This window comes from Podarcis pityusensis, assembly GCF_964106645.2.
Source record: "Podarcis pityusensis genome assembly, chromosome: 6".
Lineage (NCBI taxonomy): Eukaryota > Metazoa > Chordata > Lepidosauria > Squamata > Lacertidae > Podarcis > Podarcis pityusensis.
The window spans coordinates 92,624,120-92,648,588 of NC_138030.1; the positions used below are offsets into that span (position 1 = coordinate 92,624,120).

General features: G+C 41.3%; 1 protein-coding gene across 11 annotated transcripts in view; it reads right to left on the reverse strand.

Moving 5' to 3' along the window:
- The window catches only part of CEP350 (centrosomal protein 350), a 61,974-nt gene that overhangs the window by 6,927 nt on the left and 30,578 nt on the right, over positions 1-24,469 (reverse strand). For 7 of the 11 annotated variants that reach the window (XM_081011991.1, XM_081011986.1, XM_081011988.1 and 4 more), the window contains 20 exons: positions 24,142-24,328; positions 23,236-23,444; positions 22,960-23,123; positions 22,362-22,472; positions 20,758-20,898; positions 20,404-20,537; positions 19,075-19,188; positions 18,374-18,537; positions 16,790-16,983; positions 16,141-16,325; positions 14,260-14,347; positions 12,845-12,991; positions 12,075-12,226; positions 8,331-8,453; positions 5,650-5,849; positions 3,262-3,440; positions 2,794-2,938; positions 2,131-2,291; positions 1,387-1,523; positions 1,045-1,127 (listed from right to left, as the gene is read on the reverse strand). In XM_081011991.1, the coding sequence (XP_080868117.1) occupies positions 1,045-1,127; positions 1,387-1,523; positions 2,131-2,291; positions 2,794-2,938; positions 3,262-3,440; positions 5,650-5,849; positions 8,331-8,453; positions 12,075-12,226; positions 12,845-12,991; positions 14,260-14,347; positions 16,141-16,325; positions 16,790-16,983; positions 18,374-18,537; positions 19,075-19,188; positions 20,404-20,537; positions 20,758-20,898; positions 22,362-22,472; positions 22,960-23,123; positions 23,236-23,444; positions 24,142-24,328 (3,018 nt within the window). The remainder of the gene's footprint in view (positions 1-1,044; positions 1,128-1,386; positions 1,524-2,130; positions 2,292-2,793; positions 2,939-3,261; positions 3,441-5,649; positions 5,850-8,330; positions 8,454-12,074; positions 12,227-12,844; positions 12,992-14,259; positions 14,348-16,140; positions 16,326-16,789; positions 16,984-18,373; positions 18,538-19,074; positions 19,189-20,403; positions 20,538-20,757; positions 20,899-22,361; positions 22,473-22,959; positions 23,124-23,235; positions 23,445-24,141; positions 24,329-24,469) is intronic. The other 4 variants (XM_081011989.1, XM_081011987.1, XM_081011993.1 and 1 more) reach the window with 4 other exon arrangements.

Genomic DNA, 24,469 nt, shown 5'->3' on the forward strand with positions numbered 1-24,469 from the left:
CCACACTGTTCCAGGGGGGTCCCTAATGCTCACCAGCAGATTTGGGGTAAGAGCAGTGAGAATTCCAGAGTGAAGGAGCGAGGAAGGAAAGCCCCGTTCCATTCACAGGAAGGAACGGAATATTTTAAACCGGGGGCGAGGAATCTTTTTCAAGGGCTGTATTCCCTCATGAGCAACTTTCTGGAGCAATGTGTCAGTGGTGGATGGGGCCAAAAGCAAAAGTGGGTGGAGGATCCTAGCCTTCGTAAAGCTGGCTACATTCCAGCCACGCAAACATTGAAGAGTTACATACATACAGACACACACACACACACACACACACACACGAAGACGTGTGTATCTCCACCACCTCCATCCAAGCAAGCAAGCAAGCAAGCAAGCAAGGGGCATTGATCACAGTTCAAGGACACATTCCAGCCAAGCAAAAGCACTCAAGGGGCATGAGGAACATGGCCTGGTGACAGGGGGCGCGACCTGGGGAGAGTCCTCTGGGACACATTTAAACCAAATTTAAACATTTTTATCTGGTATCTATTTGATTTCAATCTCAAATTGGCATTTTTAAAAAGGAAGAGAAAGGGTTGAAGCAATTGACTTTTTATAATCCTTTTTGTGCGTAGAAAAGTTTTGTGCACCCTTTCTAATACAGCCTCATTTCAACTTTGAAGAAGTACAGAAAAATGTAAAGACACAGCGTAACTGCGCACACAGAGAAGGGGTGAAAAACACTAGGAAATATGTGCAGTACTTTGATACCAATATAAACTATATTTCTGAAATTCATACTTTTGGCATGAATCAGTTTCCGAAATTGTACCTCCTTGTTCCAAGGCTGTAGTCCGGAAACTGTTACAATTAATTACTGGGGGAAGTGTTGATTGAATTGACATTACTTTCAAAAACTATAGCCCCAAAGAAGGAAGAATCATTTATCTTGGATATAGTTTACCCACAACACCCCTCACACAGTTTGCACATTGTAAATATCCAGGAAGGTTTCGGCAGAGACAAGATCAGCAAGCATTGGTTTTTCAAGCTACGTACCAACATGCTCTGCAATGGACTCCAGGGACCCTCTGGGACGTTCAGAATCAGTTATCGATTTCCAACTTTTTGTTGGTTCTGACCTTAAAAAAAAAAAGGGGAAACCAACAGCCATTATGCCATTATGGTATGTGAAAGTGTGATACGCTAAAGACACTAAAGAAACATGGTAAAAAAAAACCTGGCCAAAACTTGCTATTAGGCCAGGGCATTTTTTAAAAAAATAAATAGATCTCCCCATAAGTCTTAATCTCCAACTCAGTGTGATACAACAAACAAATTTAACTGTGGTATCTGGAAGAAATATACAATGGCATACACTTAGAAAGACAACTGTATTACCTAGTCAGTGAAGATGACTTGATCTTTGGTTTCTCAGTAGGTGAAGACGGGGTTTTAATTTGAGGCTTTGCAGTAGACGTTGCCTCCAGATCCCTACTCAGTTCTGCTTCAGTCTTCTTAATGAATTCATCATAAGTCTGAGAATAGGTGAGGAAAGTCTGAGAACTTTAATTCTTACTTTGAAAATGAGTGAACAAATAGAAACAGAGGATGAGATTCTTGTGAAAATTCTCTTTGCTCCATTTTAATTAAGTTTACCTTGACAGTCTTACTGAACATATGCCAATACAGAATGCTATAACTGAAAATAATTTATTTTTTACAAATAGCTTTTGCATATTAACAGTGGCGTAGCGTGGGGGGTGCAGGGGGGGCCGGCCGCACCAGGTGCAACATCTGGGGGGGGCGCGGTCGCACTCGCAGCTCTCTGCCCCTACTAAAATCCACGGGTTAGGGGGCGCAAATTACTTGCCTTGCCCCGGGTGCTGACAACCCACGCTACGCCACTGCATATTAACTAAACTGTACCTCAGAAGAGCATTATTCTTCCCTATTTGTCAGCACCACTAAGACTATAGAATCTTAGAAAACTGCAACCTTTAAGCTGTGATTACTAATTTAAAATTGTGCATTTTAAAAGAAAACATGGAAATAGTGGCACCATTACTACCAAGCTGGAGGAGAAAATGATTTTTCTTATAGATTCCATGACTATTTAAAACACCTCTTTCAAGTTATCCTTACCTCTAACTGCTTGATCAAACTAGCCTCTTGGGCTCTCAGTCTCTCCTTGTACCTCTTCTTCCGCTCCTTTTTCAGCTGGTAAACAACAGACTTTCTCTTCCGTAACTTATCCTTCAGAGCCTGAATCCGGCCTTCAACATCACTTTGATCAGATGCAGTTTCTGATAAGGAAAGTTTTCATAATTTCAGAGACAAATGCGCAGTACTACTTTTTTTACTGCTTTACTAATTGATTGATCATATGATTTTTGAGTCAGGGCCTTCTCTTGTTTGCTCATGCTATTAAGTTCCACCTAGTTTGATGGTGATGCATGAGTAAGCTAATATTTAATGTAGCAATCTTCACAAACCTGTTCATATATCAATGAAGCTAAGTGCAGTTAGGCACCCAGGTAATGTTGATTTCATCAATGGAATTTTGGAAGAACTCCGAGCTTTTTCAAGCTTACGTACCTTCACACCTATTTTTTAAAGATTCAGCCCAAAAAGCCCCAAGGGGGGGCGTGTGTTGAGAACTGACATTGACACTTACTCTAGTGAACAAGCTTCCTAAATGGAAACAATATGTACTTTCCCCAGCAAGAAAGAAATATTAATGCCTAAATGTTGAGTGTGACTTATGCTTGAAAAACAAGATAGGAATCCCGAAGCTCTAATACGTACCTGACTGAGTCATGGAAAAAGATTCATCGGACCAACAGTAAGATACATCTTGGGATATTGTAGATAAATTTTGCTGCTCCGCAGTTCTGTGGGTTCCTTTGCTAGATTCTTGCTTTGATGGGGATGTGCTGCTTTTGGATGGAGACTATTCAAAGAGGGAAGAAAGTAATCTGCTTGTAAAATTCACATGGGAGGTGGGTGGGAAACATGCATCCTGATAATCATTTTCAATAGACCAATTACAAGTATGGAAAACATTCTCTGGTCATAGTTCTTTAGTTGCAGCAAACTGCTAAGCATCTGTGAACTTTTAGGAGAATTCCATCTGCAGCTATAATTAGATATACTACAAGTTGCTGAAATCAAAATATTAATGCTATTTTTTCTTCCAAGAAGAAAATAAACTATATGCAATATTTAGTCACGGTGCAACATGGTTTTAGTACAGTGATAAACAAGTTCACTAACGTGTTTATAAACCATTTCTTCAGTAGGTTTGTGATCCAGGCTTTCCAACTGCTCTTGGTCCTCAGAGATCTTTGATAGGCAATTCTCAGCAGTGACACTGCCCAGTTCTTCAGGGACAGAACTTTCATTATTCAGGTGAGAACATGGTAGCACTGAAGACTCATCTTCACTGGCTATTTCTGGGAAAAGATAGTGGAGTAGAGTCAGTAGAGCAATAACTACCGCCACCTTCACATACAGAGATGATACAAATGTTCTGACTACAAATTTAATTCCCCTTTACTGAGGTGAGGGACACACACAAAATTAACGAATCCTCACACAAAGATCACAGGCACAGCTGAACAACAAGCAATTGTAATTAGCAATTTATCATCATCATCATCACCACCATCTCTACACCACCCTTCATCTGAGGATTATGGGGCTATTTACAATATAAAAGCACAAAATACATACCATAGTAACAGACAAAAAAAAATACCCACCCCCCAGTTTAAACGACCATAGATTATTAAATTAGCTGAAGTCGTGGGAGGAAAGGAATGTTTTTGCCTGGTGTGTAACAAAGGCACCAGGTGAGCCTCCCTGGGGAAAGCATTTCACAAGCGGAGAGCCACCACAGAAAAACCCTGTTCTCATGTTGCCGCCCTCTGAAAAGAAGCGCTTCAGATAATGATCGCAGGGTCTGGGTTGGTTCATATGGGGAGAGGTGATGCTTGAGGTATTGCAGTCCAATGAGATGTATCTGGCAATGATTCAGTTAAATGTTACAAATATTTTATTGCTGCTTTTGATAGCCCTAGGGTCATCACTATAAAGTGATGTTATATGAAGTACGTAACAACCACAGTGACAAAAAACAAAGGCCCCAGATATCCCACTCATGCATATTATTTTCCTTGGAGATGTCAGCCAAAGGAAAAAGAGTTAAGACTAAGGAATAGTTACGTCAGCCCAGATACTCTTAGTCGAGAAATGGAAGGAAGAGAAGATTCCAACAAGAGAGGAATCAATAACAAAATTGATGGACTATGCCAAAATGACTAAAATGTCTGGAAAAAAATCAGAAACCAGGATGATAAAATTTTTAATAAAGACTGGGGGGAATTTGTAACTTATTTGAGAGAACACTTAAACAATTAAAAATATTAGCAGGATTGCAATAACACTTGCAAAGCACTTGAAAAAGAACTTTGGATAAAGTTGAGTATTTATGGACAAATAGATGACAATATGATATGCAGTGGGAAGTGATTATTTGCGGATTCCACAGAGGGAAGGAAGGAAGTCTGAGAATTCAGAGAATTCTATACTTTATGATTGTATTTTGTGTCTGAATGTAAAACTAAAATGTAAAACCAGTATTTTTTTTTATAAAATAGAGTAAGGTATAGTTATATACCTCCTTCCTTCAAATACTGAATAAACAAAGTTCCTATACTTTGGATTTTCACATTTGGGGCCATTTAGACTGATACTGGAATTTTAATGTTTCATTTTTCACACAGAGTGTAATTTCAATTTTCCCCAATTTCATTTAAAGGAAAGGTGGTTGAAGAAAGGTTGTTGTTACCATCTTTATCCTGCCAGATCAAAGCACTGGCATTAGTTCTTCACCAAATGCAACGAACTGGAATAGTTCAAGACAAGATCAACCATTCAAGAAAAGGTAAAGGTAAAAGGACCCCTGACCGTTAGGTCCAGTTGCAGATGACTCTGGGGTTGCAGCGCTTATCTCGCTTTACTGGCCGAGGGAGCCGGCGTACAGCTTCTGGGTCATGTGGCCAGCATGACTAAGCCGCTTCTGGCGAACCAGAGCAGTGCACGGAAACGCCGTTTACCTTTCCGCTGGGGCGGTACCTATTTATCTACTTGCACTTTTGATGTGCTTTCGAACTGCTAGGTTGGCAGGAGCAGGGACTGAACAACGGGAGCTCACCCCCTTGCGGGAATTCGAACCTCCGACCTTCTGATTGGCAAGCCCTAGGCTCTGTGGTTTAACCCACAGTGCCACCCGCACAGAAGGCTATATCAAGTGCACCAAGTATTCTTCCCCCTCCAGAAAAAAACCACAGCTACCAAGAACCATCAAACAGCAGCTAAACCAATGCTTAACTGATGATCTCCTCCCTTTGAGTGGTGGCTGCTATAAAAAGAAGAAGAATCTGTCTAATAATCATGTGAAATGGGCATAACCCTTTGATCTAACCCTTTGATCAGACTATCTATCTCTGGAAGATGTGAGAGCTGCTCCACTGTGGTGCAATTCCATGTTGAAGGAAAGGATCATCTTGCTCCTGTGACTTGGGCCAACTGCATGAGTCTTTCCTCCATGATCAGAACCCAATCAAGGTCTTTCTCAAGAACACCCTCTCATTTTTGTACCTTTTGCATCAGATTTCTGGTCTCCGGCCCCCTTTCTGTTCACTTTTGCTTTAAGCAGCTCCATGTCCCAGGCAGCCAGGGCTTGCTTCTCTATTTGACGTATCTCTTCTTCCTCTGCATCTAAGCGGCGTTTCCATTCCAGCAATTCTTCAGCGTGCTGGCGACGCTTCATCAATTTTTGCTCTCGCTTTGTCAAGAACCTGGCAAACAAAATAGTGAGAAATTGGTTACAAGCGCCACAAAGTGTAGGAGACAAGGTACCTGACCCTCCATTAACACGTTTGGCCTAAGGTACATTATTTAATAACAATATTTCAATTAGTATCATGGTTGCTAATTCAGTACAACAAGAATACATGAAAAAGTAAGAGGAGGCAACAGAAGTTAATACATGTCACTTCACATAATTCGGCACAACCTGCCCTAAAAAATAAGGTGGGGGGGGGGGAGAGTTCCCATCCAGGTTAATCTTTCAACAGATCAAAGCGCGAGCAGCACCCAATTTAAGAATGTTACAAATGAATTCTAGATTATTTGAAGTAACAGATAATTGTAAGTCTAGGCTTACAATTTAATATAACTGCATTGCTAGCAATACAGCAATTCACCTCCATATCTGGATGCTTTGCAAACAATTATAGAATTCAGGATTTCTATCTCATCAACAAACTGTGTCAGGAACTGCAGTAGACTCTATTGCCCAGAACATCAATATAATCCTCCAGAAAGAAGCTGTTGAGATGGAATGCACACATCTCCACCAAGCCATACATTTTCCTACTGCCCCAAGTTACAAGAGATTGAAGAAACAAATAGTTCTTCTGAAATACTGTCAACCATGAGAACAGGGCTCTAAGAAATACAAATAGTGAACACAAAATTAGCCAAACCCTGGTGGCAGAAAAAAATTTGAATAGTGCCTCTCTATGGTGGTATGTATGTATGTATGTATAAATAATTGCTGTTTAATGGTAGCATAATGGAGACAGACCACATCATCCTCTGATAAATGGGGCACAAAATGAAGATTGCAAAAACCTGATCTAGAAAGCTGAGAAGTAGATATTTAAAAGGTAATTATTACTGTGACTTTCCAATGAACCTTGACACAAAGCTATATCAATTACATTTCCAGAACTTCTTTCCTAGCAGTTCTTGGAAGTTCTAAGCAACAAAACCAAAATATTCAAGTTTCATATACTACAAAAGGAAGCAGAAGACTGGGACAAGGGAGGATCTCCTCCTAAGGAGACCATTCACTAATTATCCTTAGCAGAATAAGGAAATTTGACAAAGGAGAACCAAATGCTCAGGTATATGCACGGATGCCAACGTGAATAAAATATTGGGGCATAATCGATCACAAGACATGGCACATGCACACCATTTGAATGGCAATGCCCATCAACTTTGGGGGGCTCAGCCCCCTCAAATATTTCATGGGGGGCAAAGGGACCTCGGTCCCTAGGAATTGGGCTCCTATGGGTAGAGGTCAGATAACCTAAAACCACAGCAGTGTCAATTGCCAGGTAGCCAGCTTATGGAAGCCACACTTTCCATGGGAGCTAAAAAAGCATACCTAAACAATTGCCCTAAGCTGTTGTCTAGGCTTGGGTTCTTCTGCTGTTAAAATAGAGATGTTCAGACAAAGCTTTAATTGGAAGCTTATTGTTCCACATGCCAAAGGCTTAGGTCCGTAAGTCAGAACCCAACAGACAGTGGGGTGATGATTGCTTCTGATCATTTGATTTTTTTCCATTCTGTTACACTGGAAATTTCATGATCCCACTGGTCTCTATTCTCCAAGTTAGAAGCAGAAGGAGGATCTGGTGCCAGGGAGCATCCTTTCTCCATTTTGATGTCTTTCAACCGAGAAAGCAATGAATTTTAAAGTCTTGTGCTAAGTAAAAACCTAAGACGCATTAATTTTATTTTTTTTAAATAGTAAGTCTGAACCTCATAATTAGAGAGAAAATATTGGAAACAGCAAGGATCCTGTGAAGGTTAAAAACAGGAGCTAGGCAAAGCAGTCATCATGTGTCAAGGAAATAAAGAGTCCAGAACTATATTGTGTCTCTGTTTCCCACATGGCTTTTGCAAGTCAACAACCTTTGCTTGCTGTACCTCCCTCTGCTAATCCTAATATCCATGCCTTTTAAAAATCAGGCCACCATGAAAATACCCCAAATTATTTGGTGGAAGCTGCAATTACTGGAAACAGAAACACATTTGGTTAGATTGCATCATTATTCCTAACTCTGATTTGGGCTCATTTATAAGCAATTTAGTTTGAGCAGGATAAATTTCAACCAATGTGGCCATATACAAGGCACCAACATTATTTTCAAATCAGTCTGAACAGCTTAATGAAAGCAAATAATTGAACTGAAGAATCTTTTATTTATATACAGTTAAAAATCTCAAAACTGGTGTTCTCAGCTGATAGGTAGGTGCTAAAAGACAAATTAAATCTCAGAATCTCTGCCTAAACCATTGTTCTCTAACACTAAATTATGCATTGGGTAACTAAGAGAGGCAGGAGACTGCCAGTCACATCTACAGAATTACCAGGTAAGAGCTGTGAAAAATCCGTCCAATTCATGAAGAGCCTCCCAGTCATGTAAAACTGAACAGAGCATGCTCGATCAAAGAGTCTACCATTTAAAAAGGTAGAACGTTACCTGACCAATTGGTTGTAGATATACAGCTGGAATTTGGGATGGAGGTTGGGAAAACAGACACTGAGAGAAGCCCAGTGGTGAGACGTAAAGACAGAGAAGAAGTAGTGAACAGGAGAGCAGTGTCTACAAAATAAGGAGGAAGAGTTTTAAGCCAAGATAGCAAGAAACAGACAGAAAAATGAGAGCAGGAGAGCATCTTGCACAAATGGGTCTTAAATGTCAAACATATCGTCTTTCCACAAGTAGAAGACTCCAAAGGCAACAGAACATAACCATGCATTACCTACAACCCTTCGTTCCCTGTCAAAAGCCAGGCACTTTCTACACTACGAAACATATCTTACTCTTGCTGCATTTTAGGATCCCCCCCCCCAATTGTTTATAAGAGGAAGGGATTCCACCTATCCATTTCAGTACTGAATTTTAAAAGGCTTGCTATTCTGACCATTTGAACCAAGGTTTCAAGCCATGTTCTAGCTAGTAGACACATTCCTACTAATGAGAACTCTAATGAACTGCCCTAAGCTAAGCAAATGAACGCCAAATAAAAAGAAAAAAAGCTGCAACTTCAATGCACAGAACCTCCTGGCGCAAAACTTCAAAATGATGTGGAAAACTAATGTCAGTTGAAGAGTTCATATGCTGCCATTTTTCACCAGAAATTGGTTTTATTCTTCGGATTTCACACTTTACACACACACACTTTCCTTTTCAAATACTGCTTTGCAACAGGACATCATCTCTACTAAAATGTCTACATGGCAAAAATGTTAAAGCCAAACAAAGCACTGGCTGAGAAAGTTGGTAAACGGTAAAAGTCATGCTATTCATAGGCACTAATCAGTTATGCATGCACAGTAAGAACTCACTAAGGTACAGCAACATGAAGTATCACTTGTGTTTGGGACGGCTCCATGTCAAGGGGCTGAATATGCCAGGATAACAAGGGGTTAATTCTTTGACAGAGCATGCTCCTGTTCACATGCAAACTACAGACAAAGTCTTTTATTTCTCCTCTGACCAAACATAGATCCTGATAATTCCTTAGAGGAGGAATCCTACAAACTGTCAAATAAAACCTAGTTTTGCAGAAAGCCCAAGAGCATCATTCTCTAATTTGTCGGCATCTTTGACAATTTACAAAATATTCTGCTTTTCCATACAGACTTGCCAATTCAAGACATGAAACAGGAGGCTAAGCTGCCTGTTGCCGTAAATATGCTATAAGCTTCTATGTAATTTAGCAGAATAATTTATTAAAGAACTCTCCCATTAAGCACATGTAAAAAATGAAATAGTTTGAAATATGCCAGATACCTGTTTCTTTTAAACATAAAAAGAAACACGCTGTGCTTCCATCATCTTGGAAACCAGCATTTTTTTTCCATGGACAGCAGACCCTAATAGAGCCGGGGTGTGTGTGTCAAAAGCTGTAAGAGTGTGTCTTAGGGAGAGTTCCAAACTGCCATGTCTTATCGCTGGCTCTGGTGCCAGGCAACGTTCTGATGTTCAGGGGCATCTTTTGAAGGCAGTGATGAGGGCAAACCCCAGTGCATTTATGGAAACCCTGGCACCTGCCCCACCCACCCAAAGCCCCACATGGGAATTTAAATCCTGCATAGAACTAATAAAAACAATTTTTACTGTGACTGAAAGGCAGTATTTCAGTTTAAAGTCCTCACCAGTGGGAAGATGCCTAATACTACATACGACAGAAATAAAATAATCTTTTTTTTTTTTTAAATGCAAGTACTCAACCCAACACACAACCTCAAGCTGCACCATCTTATTTCATGAATTGTTCTCCTGATGAATTTGAGCCTTTGAGGTTAAGCTTCAAAGATCACATTTGGTTTGGAGGTAGCAAAAGCTGAAGAGAAAGACCACCTCTTTACAAGCTGCATTGAGATAGATATCACATTATATAGCAAGCACTACACATTAAAGTAATGCATCTATACAGCTGCAGCCCTGCAGAAGATGTGTATGCCCAACAAGTGGGAGAGCATGCATCTTGCATGCAAGAGGTCCCAAGTTCAATGCGCAACACGTCCAGTCTAAAAGGGATGTCAGAGAGATTTTCCTGTCCAGGACTATAGACAGTCTCTTGTTACCTATCAGAATAGACCAGCAATTGCTAACGTGGTGCCCTGCAGACATTGTTGGACTCCAGATGTTGTCAGAGGAAGCAGATTATCTAGATCCATTCCAGTCTGGTTTCAGATCGGCACCAAAACAGCCTTAGTCACCCAGACTGAGAGAGACGGGGGAATGCAACCCTGCTGGTTCACCTTAGCCTCTCAGTGGCTGACCATGTGTTCTTCTGCAGCGACTCAGAGAGGTGGAAAAAACTGTTATAGTGGTTCCGCTCCTACCTGCAGCATGATGATCAGATACTAGTACCAGGAGAATGTTGCTTAGCTTCATGGCTTTTGGGCTATGGGGTCCCACAAGGGTTTATTTTGTCTCTTTTGCTATTTAACATCATATAAAGTTGCCATTTGGGGAAATGGAGCATGGTGCCATCAGTATGTTGATGACACACAATTTTCTCTCTCTCCATTCCATCTAAATCAGGAGAGACTGTGAAGGTGTTGGTTGGACGGGTGTGTGGGAAGCAGTGAAGGGCTGGATGGAGGCTAATAAACTGATGCTGAATCCTGATAACAAGATTGAAGTGCTATAGGCGGGTGGTTCTTTTGTTTGGGGATTAGGTGTCTAAACTGTCCTGGGATGGGTTGCACTCCTCCTGAAGGAACAGGCTCATAGTCTGGGAGTACTCCTGGATTCCAACTTGTCACTGGAACCTCAAGTGGCTAGGAGTGCCTAGGACTCAGTTGTCCACGCTCTGGTGAACTCCTGTCTGGGCAACTGTAATGTGGTTCTGCCCCTGAAGATGGTCTGGAGGCTGCAGCTAGTGAAGAATCCAGTGGCTAGGCTGGTAAGTGGGGCAACCCAATGGAACAATGTGGCACCAGGTGGCCAGTGAGCTAACCAGGTCAAATTCATGGTGTCAGTACTAAAGCCATAAATGGCTTGGGGACCAAGTATCCAAAAGAGCCCCTTCCTTAGTATCAACCATCTCAGATCCTACAATTGGCAGGTGAGGACCTGTTGGTTCTGCTGAGACTGGGTACTGCTCAGCTAGCTGCTGGTGACCCATGACAGGGCTTTTTCTGTGACAGGTAGGTCTGCCTCCCTCATTACTGACTTTCAGGGGAAATGTAAAAATACTTGCGTTTAACCAGGCATTTGATCAGAATACACTGTTCCTGGAAACCTTGAGATCACTCATTGAGAATTTTTTAAACTGGGTTTGTTTTCTTAGAATATTTTAAAACTGTTTGTGGGTTTATTTGTGTGTTTTTTAGTGTCTTATTAATGCTGTGTCTGCCACCCCAGGTTCCTGCGGGAAGAAGGGCAGGATATAAAATGAACAAAGTAACAACAACTCCCATCTGCCCCAGCACCGCCAATGGTGAAGGATTATGGGAGTTGGAATTCAGCAACGTCAGTAGAGCACCATGTTGGCTACCCCTGGAATAGGTGATACTTGACGAAATGGCAAGGCAACTTTGTATATTCACATTCATTCGTATGTTCAATGTACAATGCCAAGCCACCAATGAGGCTAGCTAAACTGAAATGACACTACAGCTATAGGAAGCAAAAGTAAACCCCAAAGAAGTAGCCAACCTTATAACCAGTTACTGATCTCATCAATAAAAAACCACCAATAGTTACTTTTCATCCATTTGGCTGCGCATTTTCTTTAGTTTCTGCATAATGCTACTGGTCTCAGAGCCGGAAACGGAGGAGAGGCTCCATGTTTCTGCATCTGATGGCAGCGGGGTTGAAGAACGTGTTCGCTTTACATCGTCCTCACTAAAATGCTCCTACGACCAAAAACAAAAAAACCCAAATAGATATTCAACATGTAAAAAGCTATTTTCTATTATCTATACATATTTCTCTAGCTATTATCTCTCTCTTTCTATATCCATGTACCTTGCATTTTTTGCGGAATATTTTCCTCTATCAATTTTATATACACTTTGATCAGCATCTTAATATAACTCCAGTATCACTGGATGCAAATATTTTTAACTGTAAATGCTTTTAGATGCAATTGTTTTTAGAACGTTTTAACTGCTTCAGTATGTTTTTGCTTTTTTCATTTTTAAATTGTGGACCTGTTTGCCACCTTGAGCTCCTTGGTGAGGAAGGGTGGGACAGAAATTATACTGAGAAACTCTAGACCTATGAGCACGATCTGCAGTTCCAGCAACAAAAACAGATCTTATTATTTTAGAAGTCACTGTTGTGTGGTTGGTCTTTTTCAAGCATAAATGTCAGCAATAAAGTATTCAGGACCAGCTTATTTATTTTAATAACTTATGCCCCTCTTTTTTGTCTCAATTATTTTTCATTCAGTTTGAGAACTGCAGTGCTACAAATAAAAATAACAGGCTAACTCTCAGGTGCATGTTTCCAGCTCTTGCAGTGAAGCTTACCTGTTTATTTTCCCCTGCAGACTTCAGTTTTTCCTGCAGTTTCATAGTGGTTTGCCGTATTCGCTCTATCTCTTCCTGCTGCTTAAGGATCAGTTGCCTCTCCTTTCTGGCTGCCTTATTGGCTTCCTTAAGACGCTTGATTTCTGCCTTTATGAGTTAAGAACAATAAAGCAAAGCAAAAAAAGAGCAGTAATGTTTTTGCAGGTTTCTCTCTTCAGCCTTTCACTTCTGCTCCTCATTATGCTGCTTGGTATGTTTGTCTTCACCTGTAGTTTGGACCACATCTCTTTCCCCTTCCCCCATCCCTATCACTACTTTATACTTCCTGCTTTCATTACAAGCTTTTTATTCTAATAATTAGCTTTCTCAACTTTTCTGCTAATCTTCTCATCTTCTCTTCTGTCAATCAATGTTCCTTCCCACTTCCTTTGTTTCACTGGCTCTAACCCTCTTGAAATAGACCTACCTTCTCTCTGCAATGTCCTATTCCAGTGTGCTTTCTATAATGCACTGGTTGAAACTTACGTTTTCTCCCATGGTTTTTGTTCCTCCCCTCTGCCCCTTTCTGAATTCAGTACCTCACCTCCAATACTCATTTTCTCCATTCATCCGCTCTCACTTTCCTCATACATCACGTCTGCTTCAGATTCAAAGATTTAAAGTATGGGCAATGTTTTATATGCAACTGTCTAAAACATTCCCCGTCTCCCAATTTTTTAGCCGAAAATAAATTCCCAAAGGAGTTTACAATATGCCTGGGTGATATATCAATATATCGCCCAGGACTGGTATGTGGAGCAGACAGTGATGTCGGCTTCACTCAGCGGTATATCGCTGAGTGAAACCGCCATCCCACTCTGCCCCCATACTGCACAGAGGGAGAAAAAGCTTCACTGGCGAGGCTCCAATACAGCTTGTTCCTCCCTCTACATCTTTCAACTGCTCAGCTAAGGAGTGTGCAGCTGCCGCTCCCCTTCAAGCATTTAAAGGATTCCCCAGCCCAGCACTGGCTCCCACACAAGCAGGGGGGCACCAGGGATGGCTCTGCTGGGGATGGGGAGCCCTCCTGCGCCCCAACAAGCTGCCATGTCCCACCCTGCTGGGCGCTGTGGCAATTTTACCCGATGTCTTACAGGCTGAGGCCAATGCAGCTTGTGTTTTCAACGTTGTGGCATGTCGCCAGACTGCAATGTTTGGCTGGTGACATACAGCGATGTTGAAAAGCTGTTATCACGATGCCTCTGCATAGCTCCAACCTTGTTTCAGACATTGTGATCAGTATCAGTATATCACAATGTTTAGGTGGTGATATATCACTATTTTGAAAACCAGATATTGCCCAGCCCTATACACCAGATCAAAATTCAGTGATTAAGGAGAAACTTGGCACAGGTGGATTTAAAAGTATTTTTTACCTTTTCCTGCTGCAACTTCAGAAGTAGACCACGCTGTTTCTTTCGGATAGGTGGCATTTTGTCGTCCTCTCCTTTGTCTCGTAAACGCCTGTGAGAATCAAGGCAAGGAAAGTTCACTTTCTCTCACTTCTGCCTTGCAATTCTGTTTTGGTAGTTATGGATTTTCATTTTCATTTACATATTGGTAATACAGTTTTATTTTGGTTAGCAAATGCATAGGGGTAAAGGTAAAAGACACCTGGATGGTCAAGTCTAGTCAAAGGGGACTATGGGGTGCGGGCAAATGCACAAAGCATCTTTCACCCCACATCAACTCCACCCCACAAGGATCCCACTGCCCCCTGGGGAATTTTTCAACTACACACCTCCCCCAATTCTGCTAGACTTTGGACAGCTTTACCCTAAATGCTTTGGATTACAACACTCATTGTTCCTGACCATTGTTCATGCTGGTTGGGGGTGACGGGAACTGGAGCACAAAACATCGGAGTCCCGTAGCCAATATAATCTTGTTCTAATAGACTAATTCAAATCTAGCTAATGTGTTGAAGTAATTTAGATGCTTCTACATCATGTTGGATGGCTTTAGGATGCTATACAGACATGCTCTTCCTGTGCCTACACTAGCCAACACCTGAAAGGGTGGATCCAAGAGCAACCGTGGCACTCACACTCTCACTTACCAGGTGGGCAATAACCCTGTGCAATCCTGGTACCTCATATTTGGCCATTTTGGTTGTTCTTGATGAGACAGCAGCAGCACTCATTTTTTAGTACTAGCTAATTACTTCAAGTAGGACCATACTCCCCAAAACATAGGGCCTACGGGATAAAGAACCTGGGCCTTTCGGGGGCAGAAATAGCCAAACTGTTTTTTAGAGGCAATTCTAATCTCCAGGTGCTAGGCCAAGAAATGGAACTATCCAATCCCATCACAGATGATCAGTATAATGGTATGGGGTTGCTCGTGCGTAAGTTGCCGCCTCTCCTGGCTATGTTGCCTTGTTAAACCTTTCTGTCTGGACAGCCCTTCAATTCGTGGCTGCCTCAGTCGCTAGCAGAATCCGTCAGTGGGCGTTTCTTAAACCTTTTCCAACATAAAAGTTGTTTGACACCCAGTCTCCTCCTCCTTTCTCTGCGCGGAAGTCTTCTGCGCAGGGAGGGCGTGGGTAGCGGAGGACCAGTGCTCTCCCCGCTGGTGTCCGTTGAAGAGTCTGGGAGCCCTCTCTCCGATTCCCCCGTCTGCCCCTCCTTATTCCTGGTGTTGCACTGAATTGCTTCCCCATCTGCTGAGCTGCCTCTCTCCCTGCTGGGCCCTTCTCCAGCATCATTAGAGAGCCTCCCCTCCACCTCTAGCTCCGATGTCAGTTCCCTGACAATCAGGTTCCGTAATATTAGAACCAGCAAGCAATAAGTGCTTGACGGTTCACATGTGTGAAAAAGAGTAGGGTGATCAGCTGAAGAATGGATTGCACTGTCTGGAAGATCTCCCTCAAAAGAAAGATGGACAGTAATTCTTTGCTTTTCAAGAATCCACATGATAGAATATATTAAAGTTAAGATGAAATATACAGAAAGACTCACTGTTTCCTTACAAGTGAGGCAGAGCTATGCTTTTAAAAAATCACACTTCATTTAAACTCCATCTGGCTTCTGCAGTTGCTTCTGCAGCACAACTGTGCACCAACCTTGCCCCCAGGGCTTCTATTTGTGTAACTACAAACACACTTCTTTGTTTAATCGTTATTTCATGGCATTCAGAACATTTGCAAAAGGGGTTTGGAAGCAGAGTTTAACAAAACTGACAGAAAACCAAAGAAGTCCTAGGATGGAGCACAAATTACTAAATTTGGGGTCATTATGTTTTCTGAACACTCTTACTTTTTCTGGTGTTCCAGCCAGGCTAGCTCAGCCCTTGCCTTCTCTTTCAGTGCTTTTTCACGTAGCCTAAGCAGGGACGACTGGTGAGCTGACCGCACTTCTTCCTCCTTCATGTACTGCCGCACCATTTCCATGGTAAATTTAGAAAAGCTATCTTGCCCTCCTGAGAATGGCAGGCTTAGCTCCTAATTACAAGAAAACAAATTTAAAACATACATTTGTAAACATACAAATGTAAATGTTTGTATAACAGGATAAGTACTTTTGTTAAGATAAGAAGCATTACTAAAGAGGATGCCACCTCCTTGATCAAGCATCCTTCCAAACAAGTATGGAATGAATAGCTGGTTTAAAAAACTAAGTTCAGGCCATGAATAAGTATGCAAGTGCTTTGAAAATGAACATGCACTTACAACTGTATTATGCAGTTTGTTTCCCTTGACCCCTTTTTGCTCACAAAAGGAGGTTCCTGTACCCTGCAGAATTTCATACGATATAACGTGCCCACAGTTTTTTAAAGTCTGCAGATACTATACAATTATGGTGTTCATTTATGTACAGGACATCCCCACTAAAATTTACTGAAAGGTTCTGAAAGCAACTAGAGGAGCCGCAACAAACATGTGGCTGCAGAGTATTGAAAACTTACTTTAACAGGTGACACGCTAGTCTTTCCAGGGAAAGCCTCCTCATCAGAATAATCCTGGTGAACTCGTTTCTTCAAATTGATCCGACGGTGACTTTCAGAAGGTAGCAAGGACCGGAATGACTTTTCTTCAATCTCATCCTCCGTCATGGACTCATCAAATTTAAGAGAATATTCTGTTGCTACAGAGGCTGAGTCTGAAGAAAACCCCCCAAAAATATTTAATTAAGGGAAAGTTTGCATTACCGAATGAGTAATGTATGAAGTAGTTTCATGTAGTAGGTGGAACGTATGGCTTAACGAAGTGAGCAATACAAGTAAATGAATACTGACTGAATGATCAGTATCGTCGATGACTGTGAATTATACCCCATCAGATGGGCAGGGTATGTATGTATGTATAAATAAATAAATAAACTAGCAAAACACCTGTCCATATCACAGAACGGGTCTATATATTGCACATAGGTAAAGGTAAAGGGACCCCTGAGGGTTAAGTCCAGTCGCGAACGACTCTGGGGTTGCGGCGCTCATCTAGTTTTACTGGCCGAGGGAGCTGGCGTTTGTCCACAGAGAGTTTCCAGGTCATGTAGCCAGCATGACTAAGCCGCTTCTGGCGAACCAGAGCAGCGCATGGAAACGCCGTTTACCTTCCCACCGGAGCGGTACCTATTTATCTACTTGCACTTTGAAGTGCTTTCAAACTGCTAGGTTTGCAGGAGCTGGAACTGAGCAACGGGAGCTCACCCCGTCGCAGGGATTCGAAACACCAACCTTCTGATCGGCAACATGCCCTTTCAATAGTATTCAGGACACTCAAGAGTTGGGATGATGGAGTAGATATTATCTCCAATCTGCAGCACTTTCCCCGCTTACAACAAATGTCAAAAAGTATGGGGTCAAAGACTAAAAGGATATCAATAAGTAGCAATGTCAGCATAGGAGCTAAATATGCTTCCTGGAGGTCCATGTTTCTTGGAACTAGGAAGCTGGCTTTATCCTCCCACAAAAGAACTTCAAATTGCAACAGATTTTTTTGCTCCATAAAACATACTGTCAGCCAATAATAACCAAGCCCCATCTGACGTTCCATCACTTAAGATATATTTGTGTAATAGAAATCAAGCTCAGGAAATTGCATCTTGCATAACACTCACTTGTAAACAAGTACACACACTGATGTAAAGATTCGTGACTTAAAAAAAAAACCAACCTCAGTGATTCCCAGAACAAAGGAAGGAGGAACACTCAGTCAGTGGCTCCCAGAACAATGGAGGCTGGAAGCAACAGCTAGCCAGGATTCAATGTGGCTATCATGGTGTCATTATCAGACTGCAGATTCCCCAGCAGCTCAAGGGGCTGGCTAACCAGAAAATGACATATAAAAGTAATTGTGGATTGCCTGTGATGGGGAAAGAGTGCTGCATGCAACAGCCTGGTAAATATTTCACCATTTTATATTTCTTCTATGTGACTCCACCAGCAGAACAATCAATAGAGCAAGGGAAATAGCACAAGCATCAAGTAGATGGGAACAGAACTAGGAGTAAACACTGAAGTAGTTTAAGTACTCGTCCAAGGACCCACCTCTCTCATCTGCAATGGATGGAATACTATTATTCATTAAAGAATCATTCAAAGCCATAGGAACCTGCTCTTCAATGGAGCTGCCTGACTTTTCACGACGGGAAAGTTTCTTGGTCCCCTTGGAAGGTGAGACAGATGGACTTCCCTGGCAACTGCTGCTGCTGCTGTTTTATGAAAAGGTATAATAAAAGCACAGAAGTGAATCTTGAATTAGGGTTGTAAAACAGGCCTCAGAATGCATAATAATAAATAATAATAATAATAATAATAATAATGCATAATAATAATAATAATACCAACAGTGTGCTGCTGCACAATAAAAAACAACAACTTTTAGATTGTTTCTGAACGAGGCTCTGCATAAGTGCAAAAACCATATTATGTGACTGCACAGAAACCATGAAGAAGAATTCAGTTCATATTCATGTCATGGGGTATCAGATTAGCATTAAACACCACTCCAAAATATAGCAACTCGGCTAACGCAATGGTCCTTGGATAGGCCTGCATGACTTGTGATCCAACAGCTAGCTATATACTATGTTCTACCCTATTTTATTGATCCCATGTGAGTTTGGGGGCTCAAAAGATCTGCAGGTCTGGACTAGAAGAAGAAACACTAGGCATCAAGTACTGCTCAAAGTATTCCTCTGCTAACTACCATTATAACTGACAGTAACTGTGTAAGTTCTGCTTCTTACCTCTGATCATGTGCCTTTGATCTCGACGATTCTGAATAACTTTCAAATGAGGAATAAAGGATTTTTGAGTCATCTAGCTCCTCTTTACTTTGTGAAGGTGTAGATTCTGCTTTCCTATTAAAGAAAATAAGCAAGTTTGAGTTATCCTGAAAATAAAAAAGAAAGTTCAAGCTGATTGTCATAAGTAGCTGAAAAAAGCCTTACAAGACAAAATAGTAGTGAAATAAGTGAGAAACATCCAATTAAGTATCAGTAATGACAAATGAGACAGAAAATGTATTTAGCTCTGCATAAAAAGAGCTTTGTGTGTTTCCAAACTAGGCCTAGTTTCTCTTGTGTACAGAACAAATGGAGAGCAGGCGACACTTCCTGACACTTGTCACTGCAGCACCCAATATAAATTGGCAGGGACTTCTTCCCACTCAGGATGAGTCACCTGACAGGGAAGGAAGACTCTCCTGTCAAGTGGCATGTGAAACAGGCCTCTGATTTGGCAGGCAGAAAGCAGAAGTCTCAGTCTTCTAACTCCAGGAGTTTGAGGGGAAATAAAAGGTCTGTGGAGCAGCCAACATCAGAGGCTTTGGCCTCTGATCATGGATTTCAATATAGAAGGCAGGAACTTTCCATTCTTCCATTCCCCAATGGGAAGAAATGGACAGGACGTGCAAACTGGTGTGATAGCCCTATGCACAAAGTCTTCCCTGATGCCTACAATAAGTCAATCAAGGGACTATCAAGTAAACCCAACAAGTACAAATGCACATACAGTCAAACCTCAGAAGTTGAACGTAATCCGTTCCAGAAGGATGTCCGACTTCCAAAACGTTCGACTTCCAAGGTGCAGCTTCTGATTGGCTGTTGCAAATGGAAGAGCCGGTCGGAAGCCGCTTGTCTGCTGCGACAGACAGTCGACCTCCGAAAATCGTTTCAGGGTTTTCGATGTTAGGGAGTTGAAACATTCAGCAACTAAGCCGTTCAGGAACCAAGGTTTGACTGTAGTCCCTTTCCTTAAGAATTCCCTTCTACACTCTAATGCTGGAGCCAAATGACCTGCCTTGTTACAGTATTGGCTGCTAGTGTAGAAAATCAAACAATAAAAGGTCACAAGGGCTGAAAGGAAGAGGGGGGACTACTCTTTATTGATGAGACAGGGAAAAGAAAGTAAAGAGCAGCCTTGGGGAGTTGCCTGGTACTCATGCGGACATCATATTCCCCTCCCTCACCTACGCATATCAGTGGTGGTGGGTGTCTGCCTGGAGTCTGCCTTCATGCCTCTGTTGAAACACCGCTCACAATCTATTCTAAGAACTAAAATGTTATCTAAAATACCTGCTTGTATTATGAGATTTTAGCTTCTTTATGAATACTGAATGTTGCTTCCGCTCTTGGTCAAACAGTGTGGTAATTGGGGTTGCAGGAGCACCAATGGCATCAGAGATCTGGACTCTTGCAAGCTCTGTCATCTGAATAAAGAAGCACAGTCAGATGTACTTTTCGTAAGTTAATATTTGAGAAATTAAGAACACACACACACATCCTCTCTCTCCCATCCTTCAAATAAGCAGCGTGCTTTCCTTTCCCAAAGTAGTCTGCTGAAGAGCTCTTCGTTACAATCAGCAAGCTAGCTTTAGCAACCATTCTGCACAAGGCCAAGTCTGCAAGGATTTCAGAGCAGAATCTAACCTCACGTATCTGGCTAGCAGCTTCTGTGGTGAGCAGAGCAGTCTCCGCCTGCTGAGCTGCAATTTTGCAAGTGGTCTCCTGTAAAGCATCTGCTTTCTCCTGTTGTGACTGTACGAGCTGCTGCATAGATTCTGCATGGCCCTATGTATTAAAAAAAAAAGTTCTACTTTAGTTCAGGTGCCAAAGGGGCCAAACTGGAATTTTAGTATGCCAAACGTATTTTTGTTGGTTTTAATTCTTCTTTACGCACAGAAGCAAAAACTGGATGAGATACTTGGCTCTAACATTTCTGTGACTGTCAAAGCAGAAAATTCTGAGGCAGAAAAAAATCTGTTCAGGCAATAATAAATGCTTGAAACTCATGGTAAATGATTAGGACATAAAAGAAATAAACAATTTTATTTAAACTTGTGCACACAAAAGTGGCATAGATAAACTATTTTGGCTTTTCATTCTTTTCTTCCAACAAGATGTACGTTGTGGCAAATGTGAGCTTGTTAGAGCAGAGGTTATGTGGGGTTGTATCCACCAGAATCATACTAAAATCAGCTCCATTGAAATTGAGATATAAAAATGATGAAAATGTGATTGACACACCATAATACAGCATCTGGGACCTGGACTATTTGCTTTCATAGAAAATGTAGACTTGCCTTGGCCAGACAAAGCTGATATACCAGTATACCTGAAGGTGTCTCCACCCCCATCGTTCAGCCCGGACACTGAGGTCCAGCTCTGAAGGCCTTCTGGCAGTTCCCTCATTGCGATACGTGAGGTTATAGGGAATCAGGCAGAGGGCCTTCTCGGTAGTGGCACCTGCCCTGTGGAACGCCCTCCCATCCGATGTCAAGAAAATAAACAACTATATGACTTTTAGAAGACATCTGAAGGCAACCCTGTTCAGGGAAGTTTTTAATGTTTGATGTCTTATCATGTTTTTAATATTCTATTGTGAGCCATCCAGAATGGCTGGGGAAACCCAGCCAGATGGGTGGGGTATAAATTATAAATTATTATGACATGCCCAGCACCTTTGCTATTAGGGCACGGTCTTCATTGAGACACACTTTGCAACAATACAGTTTAAATTTTGTTGAGCGTAGGGAGAGTGTCAGGCAGAAGTGGAGGTGCTGGGTATGAACTGATCAAGATGAACTGATGCTTTTGAGTTCTGAATACAATATGTTTTATTCAGTACAGTATATTTTTTTTAATGAGACATTCTGTCTGTGTGATCTGCTAGGTCCAAAGACCTCACTTCCTGTCATTTCCCTGGCTTAGGAAGTGTCAGTATTTGGCATGGTGTGAGCTGGCCTTGACTGGATCTCCAAATTAACACATGGCAGCCATTTTGTGATATGTCATGGCCCACATGGTAGCTATTTTGTGACTGAAGCCCATAGTGCCCCCTGGCCCACTAATGTTGCAACTTCTAAAATCTTGCACCTCTAGAACAAGATCTTTTTCTGAAGTACATTGAGATGACCCGATTTCTTGTTGCCTACTATTTGTGAGATTTGGATTAGCATCCATTCGCACCAATTTCTCCACAGGAAAAGAATTCTACTTTTAAGTTTTACATACTGTTTGAAAGACCTCATTACCTGAGCTGCTTTCTTCATCGCCTCTTCTAGCTGCCTCTGACTTTCCAGAGCTTCTTGCTCTGCCTTGAGCTTCAGAAGAGCCAAGTCGTGCTCATGTCGTTGCTGCTGTGCCTACGGATTAAGTTTAGTTTAGTTTTAGTTTATTAACTTATATCTTGCCTTTTTGCATACAATGTAATTCAAGGTACCTTACACTTAAAATATATTTCCATAAGGATATTAATGCTCCTGTCACTGAATCCTAAATATTTCATTAATGATTAGCACTTATACTTCTGCATCTTTTAGTGTATCTCATGACTTTCATTGCCTATTTTACAAAGTTCACAACTTCCACCCTATACAATAATACTGCAATAAATAAAACTTGTGGTATGAAAAATTGAAATTGCACATAGCTACTTGTGACAAATGTGGTTATCATTTTCAGGAACCACAGATTATGTTCCTCCTTTTTCGAACAAGAGCCTACTAGTTTTGTAGCTTTAACGGAAATATAACAATATTCATCTGATCGCAACCACTCTTATCTTTGACTGAGATACTTCAGAGGAGTGCATACAGCAAATAAGGCAGAGATAAGAACGCCTACGGTTACCTTTAGAATCTGAGCCAGTGAAACACTTTCCTGCTGGGCAAGTGATATACCTCGGACTCGTTCAACATCAGAGATCTGGCGAACAGACTCCTCAAGTGCACTTAAATAATTAAGTTCTGCTGACATACGATGTTGGAGACCAGCAGGTGAGAAGCGCATGGTACCTGTAAGGTAAATATGAAATACTAAACACCTACGTCTTCGTGTAAATCACACTTTTTAGAAACATAGGAAGAGTAAGCATCATCATGAGCCATCTATTTTTTGCCAGCTCACCATTCATGTTACCTGCTCCAGCCCTGTTGGTTCCAAAGTTCATATCAGAGAAGGCATGGCTTGCCTTGGGTCCAGAAGTTATAGTCCCTGGAGAGTCTGAAAGGGGGCTAATTTTTTCTTCTGTATTTACTGCAGGATCCAATGGTTTCTGTAAGCTTGGAGAATGAGGAGAGCCTGGAGTCCTTGGAGACTTTATCTTATCTGGGAGACTAACAGAAAAGTTAAACAAAAATTGAAGCAAGTCTTTATTCTTTCAAGAAAGAGTAGTCACACAGCAAAACCAGTTTGAAAAGTATCATATATTTCCATCAGTACACAAAGAAAAGAGTAATAGCCAGTGCTTTTCTTCTAGAAAAAACTGTCCCGATACTCATCAGTATGTGCCACACTTTTAACCTTTCTTCTTGGAAAAAAGGTGCCAGTACTGCCTACGTTGAGTACCCCAGGAAAAAAAGCTATAGCAATAGTTGAGATTTACAGACACAAAATACAGTCTTCCAACTATTTGAAGAGCTTATATGTTACTTCAAAAACATTGGTATAGTTCAGATTATCATACCTCGGTTTTAAAACAGAGATATTAAATTACTGTTTTGCCCACACAAGCATCCACCTTCGCTCTTCCCTTTGTGATATGATCAAATGAGGCAATCTCTAATCAATCATAATTTCCTATTTCATCTAAACCAAGACATTCTGGTTACCAGCTTTGGAACAGATTAGGTTATTAGATCAATTTCAAACTGTGGTTTAAAAACCTGGTTTGTTCCAAAGCTGTTAAATATGGCTCTTTGCTTCACTACACAAGCAAAAAGTCTGAATGCATGGGGGAAAGACTCATTGACATCACTCAGTTTATTAAGCCAATATATGATTATGATTACTAAATGAAGTGGTTCACTTTACCTCATCAAGGAGTGATCAGAAAGTTCTTCTAAAGTGCTGTCAGAATCTGGGCTCTTCTCTTCTCTATGAGATATTCCATTATTAGGTGATGCATTCTTCACCTGTTGCAATCCATACTCTGACCCTGGCAACATTTTGTTTTCCTCCCTCAGAGAGGCACTTGAAACTGTGCTGAAAGATTCTGACTCTGTAACACATATTTTGGCAAAAAGCGATTTAAATATAAAATAAATATACACTTTCCCCCACTTGACGAGTACACTTGACATTTTCAGATTTTAAAACTTTGCCAAAGGTTTCAACCCAGATTTGGGAGCGTAGTAAATGG